We start from the raw sequence: 12230 nt of genomic DNA on the forward strand, positions 1-12230 counted from the left end.
GTCAAAAATGGGGGGGCCCCCACACCGTTTGTTTTTTATGATTTAAATAATTAAAAAAATCAGCGTTTGGACCCCTTTATTCATGATAACCAGCCTTGCTAACTCTGAAAGTTGAGGGTTGCAGCTCCCAGCTATGAATTTTGCCTGGCTGGTTATCAATAATAGGGGGAACCCACACCGTTTTTTTTTTTTTTTTTTTATTATTTACAACCCAGTAGCAGCTGATGACTACACCCATCAGCTGCCTCTGTTATTAGTGGCAACAGGTGTTGGATGATGGGATCAGTAGCCCATCAGCTGACACCAATGACCGGAGGTAAACTTTATACGTCCGATCACAGCTGAGTGCTCACGCTGTCTTTTGACAGCGTGGAAACTGCGGCTCTCTGATTGGCGGGGATGGTTTCCCCTTCGATCAGAAGCGCTGTTTGCCGCACTGTCATGCATATGACAGCATGTCAAATACTGTATTGTTGGACCCCCCATTCAAGTGAATGGGGTTTGGGTCCGCTCTGCTGGATGACAGGCTGATGACAAACAAATGTATGTGCATGAAATTTCTGAAATCTCATAGGCTTTGCTGGTACTGCAAAAAGCAGCTGAAAATTAGCATAAAAAACGCAGCAAAAACACCCAGTGTGAACTTACCCTAAGAGTAGCAATAAATAGACAACTAAAATTGTAAAAGCTTTGAGGGCTGAAGCTTCCCAATTGCATTTTAGTAAATGTGGGTCATTAGCGTGAGCATTACAAATGCAACGACAAAATGTTCCTCCCACATCTCTGGAAAACTTTGAGACATAATTCAAGTTCTTAAAAATTGTGAAATCACAAACTAAGTCACATATGCCTGTGTGCTTCATACCATTACTGCTTCCTACTCCTAGCTCTAAGGCAGTAGTCCTAAGCTTTTTTTTTTTTATCTTGAGCGCAACATCTCGCTCTGAAAGATGGTTGCGAGCCACAGTGTATGTGGAGAAATGATAGATATCATGTTGCCAGAACTAGTCATTAAAGAGTTGTCCTTGATTGTTAGTGAGTTGTTCTGGCTCCATTCGCTTCCAAGGAAGGAGGCAGGCAGCGGCAGTGACGTCACATTTACAAACCCCTACAGGGACATACACTTGTGCTAGTCCAATCAGTAGGACTTGCACGATACCTGGTCATGGTGACCGCGTGCCCTCACTTGTCTGTAGACGTGACATCACCAGTACATCTCGCCTCTTGATATGGAAGTTAGTGAAGATGGATAATCCTTGAAAGGGAATCTGTCACCCCATTTTAGCCCTATCAGCTGCCGGCACCGCCATCAGGGGCTTATCTTCGGCATTCTGTAATTTTGTAGATAAACCCCCGATGTAACCTGAAAGATAAGAAAAACAAGTTAATTATACTCGGCGGGTGCGGTGGGTGTCGCGGTCTGGTCCAGCGCCTCCCATCTTCTAGCGATGCCGTCCTCCTTCTTACTTCTGCCGCGGCTCCAGCGCAAGTGTACTTTCTCTGCCCTGTTGAGGGCAGAGTAAAGTACTGCAGTGTGCAGGCGCCGGACCTCTCTGACCTTTCCTGGCGCCAGCGCACTGCAGTACTTTACTCTGCCCTCAACAGGGCAGATAAAGTAGTCTGCGCCGGAGCTGCGGCAGAAGTAAGGAGGAGGATGGCATCGTATGAAGATGGGAGCCGCCAGACCGGACCGCGACACCCATCGGACCGAAACGCCCCACCCCCGGGGTGAGTATAATCTAACTCGTGTTTCTTATCTTTCAGGTTACATCGTGGGCTTATCTACAGCATTACAGAATGCTGTAGATAAGCCCCTGATGGCGGCGCCAGCAGCTGATAGGGCTAAAATGGGGTGACAGATTCCCTTTACGGCTTCTTAAATAGCATTTAATTTACAATAGAATCACAATAATGTTTAAAAGGATTATTTATCTCCACTTCTGTATTGGGAGATGGACATGATTTACTATTCAGCACCCAATAAGAAACTGAGCGGATCTGTAATAATCATTTAACAATTATCGGTAATTATATCAAATGACCATTCTTATGACTTGCCTTCATCTCAATAAATTGATTCTTGCTGGAGGAAAATGTAGAAGAAGGTATGTTTTGGGGGGAGTAAAGGTGAGCCATGTTTGCATTGTACATGTGCATACCTAAAACCAGGAGTAGACGGGTATGCAGTTATAGGGTCTTTCTCACAAACAAAATATTTTTTTTCATTAGATTTTGAAACTAAAATGCGTTCCACAATAGGAAGTGATTTAATAAACTGTTCTTGTGCTGAGATAATCTTATACATGTGTCCCTGCTGTGTACTGTGTAATGGCTGTGTCTGACCGTACAGGGACATTGTCTGATCATACCACAGCTCCTGGGCAGGGGAGGAAATAAGAGTATATAGACATTACAGCCAGGGATCACAGCTGATTCTTTCTGTGAAGTAAAACATTTCTCTGCCTATTTTTTAAACCATGTTTTGCCTCACATAATCAGCTGTGATCCCCCGCTGTCCTGTCTGTATGCTCTCTTTTGCTTCCTCCCCTGCCCAGGAGCTGTGGTATGACCAGACCATGTCTCTGTACGGTCAGACACAGCCATTACACAATACACAGCAGGGACACATTTATAAGATTATCTCAGCACAGGAACATGTTTTAACACATCCAATTAAGTGGAACTTATTATTATTCCAAGATCTAGTGAATAAAATGAACTTTTGTTCGTGGGAAAACCCCTCTAAGAGCAAGCAGGTGGGAAGTGGCCAGGGGACTTGCAGTTCTGGGGAAGTCTGCAGTACAAGTGAGGAGGGGGTGGAAACAGCAGTTCGCTGAGGGGAGTATGTCGCCAGCATGGCTCGTCCTTCGTCACTCTGTCCTGCTACTTCCAGGGATGCTGCTCCGGGACGTTCTGCCTCCCTCTATATGGCTTCCACAATGTTTGGTCTATTAGCAGTGGATCTGGAGGCTTGCACCCGCACATTGTATGATTAGTGCTGATTTATTTTCTCTTTTTTTTTAAATTGCACAATATGTTGTTTATTATAGCAATGAGCATATAGTTCTTATCATTATTAACCCACTATTTTTGTGTCATTCATAGGTTCCTCATGTCCTGAGCTGGTAAGACAGTTTGTATTGCTCTGTGTACATGTACACAATATGACCTATGTGTAGCATAATAATGATCTTTGACTACAGATTATTACCTTTCTCTTGTCTGTATGATGAACCCCCTCAAAGCATTGGAGGAGGGATTAGGTTTTGTAAGATAATGTCACGTTCCTCTGCACCATTACCAATGCAAACTCCGTCTTTTCCTACAGCAGCTTTCCCATAGCAGTGTCATGGTGAATACATTGTACCAGTACTCCAGAGCCCAAACCTGGAGCGCTAATACAACACATAAGCACAAATCTTTCCATTCTATCTCTTCTCACTGTAGGGTCCTAGTTTTGATACGGATGCAAAGTATTGAGAAAACTGCTGCCATGTGATGGGGGGTTAATAAAGTAAATGATAGGATAATGATCTGCTAATATGTGCAATTCTTTCTACAAGCATTATCTTGTAAATTACTATTTCTCCGTTTGTGACTATGACCATGGTGATGGCTTACACTTTGTCTCTTTCACCTTAGCTGCAGTCTTGTAACCAGACGAAAGCCACAAAATACAGGTATTTTTCTTTCCTATATCATGTTAGGAAAATGATGTAGAAATTGCAAAGAAGTTCTTGTTGATGGACAAGTCTATTTTTGTGTTTTCATAGTCTTTTACCAGGATTTTCTAGTTGGTTACTACTAGTTTACCAAGTTAGTAACTGATAAAAGCAGACTAAGAAGTTAACAAGATGTTGTGCTCAGTTTACAGTAAAAGAAATTCTAAACAAGGAACCTTGGCTGATATATGGTAGGCTGGGCCATGATTTCAGCATGATGCTCTTTCTTTACCTTTCAATACATTACAGTGTCTTGCGAAAGTATTCTGCCCCCTGGAACTTTTCAACCTTTTCCACATATCATGCTTCAAACATAAAGATACCAAATGTAAATTTTTGGTGAAGAATCAACAACAAGTGGAACACAATTGAGAAGTTGAATGAAATTTATTGGTGACCGTATTTTAAATTTTTGTGGAAATTCAAAAACTGAAAAGTGGGGTGAGCAATATTATTTGGCCCCTTTACTTTCAGCGCAGCAAACTCACTCCAGAAGTTCATTGTGGATCTCTGAATGATCCAATGTTGTCCTAAATGACTAATGATGATAAATATAATCCACCTGTGTGTAATCAAGTCTCCGTATAAATACACCTGCTCTGTGATAGTCTCAGGGTTCTGTTTGATACACAGAGAGCATCATGAAGACCAATGAACACAACAGGCAGGTCCGTAACACTGTTGTGGAGAAGTTTAAAGCCGGATTTGGATACAAAATGATTTCCAAAACTGTAAACATCCCAAGGAGCACTGTGCAAGCGATCATATTGAAATTGAAGGAGTATCATACCACTGCAAATCTACCAAGATCCGGCCGTCCCTCTAAACCTTCATCTCAAACAAGGAGAAGACTGATCAGAGATGCAGCCAAGAGGTCCATGATCACTCTAGATGAACTTCAGAGATCTACAGCTGAGGTGGGACAGTCTGTCCATAGGACAACAATCAGTCGTACACTGCACAAATCTGGCCTTTATGGAAGAGTGGCAAGAAGAAAGCCATTTCTCAAAGATATCCATAAAAAGTGTTGTTTAAAGTTTCAACAAGCCACCTGGGAGACACACCAAACATGTGGAAGAAGGTGCTCTGGTCAGATGAAACCAAAATCGAACTTTTTGGCAACAATGCCAGACGATCTGTTTGGCGTAAAGGCAACACAGCTCATCACCCTGAACACACCATCCCCACTGTCAAACATGGTGGTGGCAGCATCATGGTTTGGGCCTGCTTTTCTTCACCTGGGACAGGGAAGATGATTCAAATTGATGGGAAGATGGATGGAGCCAAATACAGGACCATTCTTGAAGAAAACCTGTTGGAGTCTGCAAAAGACCTGAGACTGGGATGGAGATTTGTCTTCCAACAAGACAATGATCCCAAACATAAAGCAAAATCTACAATGGAATGGTTCACAAATAAACATATCCAGGTGTTAGGGTACCGTTACACTTACCGACGCACCAGCGATCCCGACAACGATACGACCTGGTAAGGATCGCTGGTGCGCTGCTAAATGGTCGCTAGTAAGCTGTCAAACAGTCAGATTTACCCAACGACGCAGCAACGATCTGTATAATGACCTCGGCGGTCATTAGGACCTTGTCACACAGCAGAGATTCTGACGACTCCCGCCTGCGTCCATGATTTCTGAGTCGCTAACGAGGTCGCTCGTCGGTGTCAAACACAGCGATGCGCTCTGGCCAGCGGGACACCAGCGATCAAAAAATGGCCCAGGATATTCGAGCACGATCAGCGACATCGCAGTGGGGGCCTGGTCGCCGCTATGCGTCACACGTAGCGAGATCGCTTGCGAGGTCGCTGTTGCGTCTCAAAATCGGTGACGCTTTAGCGATCTCGCTAGCGATCTTGCTATGTGAGACGGGGCCTTTAGAATGGCCAAGTCACTGAGCTCACTGAGCTAGAGCGGTTTGCCAAGGAAGAATCGGCAAGAATTTCAGTCTCTCGATGTACAAAACTGATAGAGACATACCCCAAGCGACTTGCAGCTGTAATCGCAGCAAAAGGTGGCGCAACAAAGTATTAAGTTGAAGGGGCCGAATAATATTGCACGCCCCACTTTTCAGTTTTTGAATTTCCACAAAAATTTAAAATAACCAATAAATTTCGTTCAACTTCACAATTGTGTCCCAATTGTTGATTCTTCACCAAAAATTTACATTTGGTATCTTTGTTTGAAGCATGATATATGGGAAAAGGTTGAAAAGTTCCAGGGGGGCCGAATACTTTCGGAATGGACTGTACCAGATCCATATCAACATTTACAGGGAACATGAAGCCGGACCTGTAGAACATAACAAAGTGCTTAGGCCGTCGCCATTCTTCAAAAGCTGCAATGCTCTGAAAAAAAAAATTTTTTGACACCTTTCAGATTATAGCAAATGGAAATGTCACAACATTGTAAGCAAGGGACCGTTCTGCAAATCTGAGCTACGCAAAAAGTGTGTTTGTACTCTAGCCCCTACAATTGTAAGGTATAAAATATCAGACACTTTTGGGGTTAGTTTCCTTTCCCCATGTTGACAGTATTAGGATTGTGCAGGTTTAGTCGTTGAGAATTTTTTTTTTTCTGTGGATCTGCTCCAAAATCCTTTTAGAAAATGCTTTAAAAACTCCTCTTCTTCTGAATGGGAAATCGACCTTGAGGAATTTTTTTGAGCTTTTTCTTTTCCTTGAAGAGATTTTAAAAAACACCTGGTTGTGGAGAAAAAAAAGTTCTTGAAAGGGATTTACAACAAATGACTCTGTCAAATCAAAAGGCTGCAAAAAAAATGTTTCATGCAAAAAAGTTTCCTAATGCTTCAGGATTACACCTCAAGAGTGTGGATTTTTTTTATTTTTTTAATTCGTGGCACTGTTTCTTAGCCAGGAGGGGGCGTTATCTAAGTAGATTACTGTTTGTATAGGTCCAGTGCTTCTTATGTCCTGTATTCATTCCCCTGCTCTCTTGCCAGTTGGGCTCAAAATCTAATTTCCAGATTAACATAGTAACATAGTTATTAAGGTTGAAGGGAGACTTTAAGTCCATCTAGTTCAACCCATATCCTGTCCTAACCTGCCCTAACATGTTGATCCAGAGGAAGGCAAAAAAAACCCATGTGGCAAACAGTAAGCTTCACATTGGGGAAAAAAATTCCTTCCCGACTCCACACACGGCAATCAGACTAGCTCCCTGGATCAACGCAATATTAAGGAGACTAGTGTATATACCCTGTAATATTATACTTTTCAAGAAAGGCATCCAGTCCCTTCTTAAATTTTAGTAGGGAATCACTCATTACAACATCATATGGCGGAGAGTTCCATAGTCTCACTGCTCTTACAGATTGTTGCTGTTTAGGGTATGTTTCCACGTTCAGCATTACATCTGGATTTGCTGCGGATTGGACACTGCGTACAGCCGCAGCGTCCAGATGTTACAGCATAGTGGAGGAACGTAGGTGACACACCCGAAATTACGGACATACGGCGCGTCTTTTTAGACCGCAGCATGTCTATTTATCTTACGGAAAATAGGAGGGCAAAGGAGCATATGAAATAGCAAAAACTATTGAGCTTGTACACACGCTCTGTTTGTTTCAGAGCAACTAGCATACTATTTATATTTATATAGTACGGGGTCCATATACGCCTGAATATTCATTATCTTCATGTATACTGTGACCAACCTCCATTTTTCCTCCACCCTTCTGTGTATCTTATATTGTGTCAATTTTTCTATGGAATTTTTTTCACCATTTATATATGCTGTTATATACGTGTGATGATAATAAATTTTTGCTATTTCATATGCTCCTTTGTCCTCCTATTTTTCATTCGTTCATGGAGCTTGAGCTTTTCTTTTTTCTAAATAATTCTTTTGTGCATCTGATAATATCATGCTACCTGGTATTGTTCTCTTTATCTTAGTAGACGCTCCGACTATGCAAGATATGTTACACAGTCTATGGATACGATGCGGTGATACCACGTGTTCAATGAACACATGCGGTATCACCGTGCGTGGAAAGGGGGGGGGGGGGCGGCGCTTTGGGCGGAGCGGGGTTTCTGCAGCTTCCAAAGCGCCGGCAATACCCTACGTGGAAACACACCCTCAGCCTCTTAGTAAAAACAAGCAAATAAAAACAGAACAAGAAAGCAATAAAATAGTCATGTGTATCCCAAAATGGCACAAATGAAAATGTCAACTCGTATAACAAAACCCCTCAAGCCTTTATACAGCTCCATCAGCAAAATACATGTTATGGCTTTCTGAATATGGTGTGACAAATCCAGTTTCAATATTAGGAAATATATCAGGTATACAGGTATCAGAGCCACAGGATAAAATTAATGTCAATTTTGTATAGCGTACAGTGAAAACCATAAAAAAATGCCCCCCCCCAAAATTTTTCTTTCTTTATTTTTTCTCAGTGCTAATCAGCCAAATATATTTCACCAAAAAGGTGCCATTAAAAATACCTAGTCATGCTGCAAAACATAAACCGTCATATAGCTATATTGGAAGATTACTAGAAAGGTACCTCGACAATAACCTGACGCACAATATTCCCCCAATCAGCTGGTTTGGGTGTGTGGATCAAAAATGGAGGACCCCATTAAATTAACAAAGTATATGTTGATGTTTTTCTAATGTGGACAACTCTTTTCATTTATATTAAAATATTTAGCTCTACATTCAGTTAGCACGTTTATAAAGTGACGCTTTCTAGGTGCATCTCACTATCTTTAGCTGCTTTTATCACTATATTTTACCTGCTGTAAATATATGTGCTTTATGATGATTTTTTTTTTTTTTTAATCTGTAGTTATTTGTTGCAATCGCATGCAAATGAAAAATCCATTTTGTGTAAAGCCATATGCAAACGTTGTATTAGATGGTGCAGTATGTGAGATTTACCACTAGTCGGCAGTATTGTTCTACTTTATAGTCAAGCTCGGCTGCTATGCAGAAGCACCAAGTGATTTTTTTTTTTTTAGGCTTATTTTATTATTTCCTTTGCAGAAGCAATATAAAAAAGATGGATTTGCATCCCATAATGATAAATAATAGTCAGCTTGCGCCGAACATCCGACATTTGGTTTGTGAATTGCACAGTTTACCTAGTCTTGGTTTCAACATCTAGTTTTCTGAACATGAAAAATGTGAAATTCCAGTAGATGGATGCATTTGTACAGTATAATATATTCTGCTCGTGCATGTCTTGCCTTTTTAAAAAAAAAAAAAAATCCAAAACCTTTACTGTAAAGAGGAGCAACGTACTGTACATTCTGATAGTTACGATATTTCTGTACTTGAATAATTCATGGAAGATCTTTAGTTCAGTATCTTGTGTGTTGAGGTTTGGATTCACAAGCCCTTGTCTAATCATAGAGATAAGGCTATGTTCACACCTGCGTTAGGGAATTCGCGCCCACAAAGGATCTGGTGCAATTGGAAGCAGAGGGGCCCCATTGCTTAAATTGGGGTTAGTCTGGTTTCCATTAATTATATAGCTCTTTAGAACTATAAAAGTGCATCATGCAGAACTCTTTTCCCCTTTTGTTTATAGCTCCTTATGTAGGTGGTCACCACTTTTTTTTTTTTTTTTTTTTTTTTTTATATTTCATGTACTGTGCTGAAACTGGGATTAGGAGTGATCAGCACACTCTACCTATATCCATCCGCTTACAGTGCTTACAAGCTCAGTAGAAAACAGCTTGTAAGCACTGCACTTGTTCTGCTATCTAGCAGTGGTGGTCTGTCTTCAGGGCAACAAGCTGTAAACAAGAGAAAAGTGTCGATATCTCAAGAATAGGTGAAAGTTTTAATAAGCAGTACATTTCAAAAATGCTTGCATTTCCAACAATACCCAGATAGAAGATGGGAATAATTCTTTATCTGTTGTAGGCAACGATTCGTCTGTTACTTGTATTACTAGGTAAATGCTGTGAAGATGGCCCCATAGTAATTTATGGGAGCTGCTCTACTTAAGTTTGCTTTAGTTAAGCAACAAATCTCTTTTGGACATGAATTTTGATTGCCTGTTCCTGAAACTGAACCAACTAATGGAATTTCGGAATGCAAACGTGAACACAACCTTAGTTTGAAGGGCAGGTTTTCTGGTTTATGCATACCATTGTATGTAACATATACTATGCAGACAAATAAGGAGTAAATGTGTCCATCCTTTTCTCTGATCTTCAAGTCACCTTTATGGGAACCCTTTTTCAAAAGATAAATGTACCCAAATATACATTTAGCATATCCAGTATGTATCTGAGACAAGAAAACAAATGAGTTATTTCCAAAGAGTTATTTGCTTTTTTTTTTTTTTTGCAGTATTCTTGTTGTATAATTATCACATGCTGATTGTGTTACGTGATTTGTGTTATTAGTAAATGCTTTCCGTTCAGTGCATTATGCTTAATGCAGTATTATGGCCACTTGCTTTGTCATGCATTTGATAAGAGGCACAAATGAAAATGGTAGATTGTATATTTAATTGTATTCATTTGTAGGTTGTCTTCCTTTTGTAGCCATTGACTTTTCTGTCTTTCTTTTACTCAATGAAGACACGACTGGTACCAAACAGAATCCCAGGTCATCGTCACAGTAATGATGAAGAATGTGCAGAAGGAAGATGTACACATACAGTTTGCTGAGAGACAGGTAAGAAGAGACATTTAATGGGAATATCTAGCTGCAACAGATTCTCAACAAAAGCTGAGCATTTATTTTGTGCTGCTATTATATGTTCAGTGCGGTGAATCTAACCACTGGGTGAATGGAGTTAAATATGAGAAATAAAGGTGTTCATAGCCAGAGTTCTCGCGTCATGATATAAAAGGGTTAATGTTTTTCCTCCTTGTTCTAGAACTTTTTTTTATATTAGTGTAGTAGCTTTATAGTCTCATATTCAAGGATTTTATACTTCTTATCTGATATGCAATGTTTTCAAGGTTCTCCAAAAACATGTTTTGGTTACATGGTAAATAAAGTCATGACCTGGGTAACAGTGGGGGCTACATGAGCTACATTGAGTTACATTGCTGTAAATGGTAAGAGACCGCATTCTTGTGAATAAACAGAAAAATGACTTAAGGGGGCTTTACACAGAGCGATATCGCTAGCAATATCGCTAAAGCGTCACCGATTTTGTGACGCAGCAGTGATATTGCTAGCGATATCGCTACATGTGATACTTACCTCCGACCGGCTCCCCCGCTGGTTATCGCTGATCGCGCAAGATCGACCTGGTCCATTTCTCGTCGTCGGCTTCCTGCTGGCGCCGACGAGCGAGCCATGGACGCAGGCGGAAGAAGACATCATCGCTGCGTCTGAAAGGTAAGTAACGACCGCCGAGCATCGCTGCATCACTGGTGAGATCTGCCTGTTTGGCAGCTCGCTAGCGACCATTTAGCGATGCACCAGTGATCCTGACCAGGTCGTATCGTGGTCGGGATCGCTGGTGCTTCGCTAAATGTGAAGGGGGCTTTACTCACAAGCGTGCTTGCTTTTCTCAGAGCGCTCGTTATTTCAGGGCCTTATCTCTTAATTCGGTCTCACTGGTGATCCGACATATCTGACTTTGAGTCAGAACAAAAACAGCTACAAGATCACCATGTGGCAATTTTGTGGTTAGAAACTTTATCAGATGCTATAGGGAAGTGAATAATTATCACATTTATGGCTGCAGATCCCAGGGTAGACATACAACTCAGAAAAAATATTAATCTATCCAAAGTAATACTGTGCTTGCACTCCTGGTATTCTTAATTGGCTTTTTAGTAAACATATTATATAGCATGTTATTAAATTTAAAAATGTTTTTGTTTTCTTTTCTCTTTGTGTTTTCTTTCGTCTATTTGACGTGTGTGTGTGTGTATATGTGTGTATGTATGTATGTGTATATGTATGTATGTATGTGTATATATATATATATATATATATATACATATATACACACACACTCTCGTGTATAAGCCGACACCCCCCCCCTTTGCCACAAAAAACTGGGAAAACGTATTAACTTATTGACTCGTGTATAAGCCGAGGGTGGAATCCATAGACTATGCCCCCATATGCTGCTCCATAGAATATGCCCCCATATGCTGCTCCATAGAATATGCCCCCATATGCTGCTCCATAGAATATGCCCCCATATGCTGCTCCATAGATTATGCCCCCATATGCTTATCCATAGATTATGCCCCCATATGCTTCTCCATAGTTTATGCCCCCCATATGCTGCCCCATAGACTATGCCCCCATATACTGCTCCATAGACTATGCCACCATATGCTGCCCCATAGAAAACGAAAAGACTCAGGGCTTCTATTCCAATCTGTTTGCAGTCCCCAAAAAGAACGGGACTGTCAGGCCTGTTTTGGATCTAAAGCTCTTGAACAAATTTATCAGGATCAGACATTTCCGGATGGAGTCTCTCCGTTCAGTCACATTGGCAATGGGGCAGGGAGAGTACTTGGCCTCTATCGATATTCATGACG

The 12230-nt window shown here is 41.1% G+C and overlaps 1 protein-coding gene across 6 annotated transcripts in view; it reads left to right on the top strand.

The window, feature by feature from the left end:
• Window positions 1-12230, top strand: part of SUGT1 (SGT1 homolog, MIS12 kinetochore complex assembly cochaperone) — a 188808-nt gene that overhangs the window by 65423 nt on the left and 111155 nt on the right. For all 6 annotated transcript variants that reach the window (XM_073580339.1, XM_073580341.1, XM_073580338.1 and 3 more), the window contains 3 exons: window positions 3106-3125; window positions 3643-3680; window positions 10296-10392. In XM_073580339.1, the coding sequence (XP_073436440.1) occupies window positions 3106-3125; window positions 3643-3680; window positions 10296-10392 (155 nt within the window). The remainder of the gene's footprint in view (window positions 1-3105; window positions 3126-3642; window positions 3681-10295; window positions 10393-12230) is intronic.

The sequence above is a fragment of the Dendrobates tinctorius genome, unplaced genomic scaffold (assembly GCF_039654945.1).
Source record: "Dendrobates tinctorius isolate UK_male_01 unplaced genomic scaffold, ASM3965494v1 ptg000064l, whole genome shotgun sequence".
Lineage (NCBI taxonomy): Eukaryota > Metazoa > Chordata > Amphibia > Anura > Dendrobatidae > Dendrobates > Dendrobates tinctorius.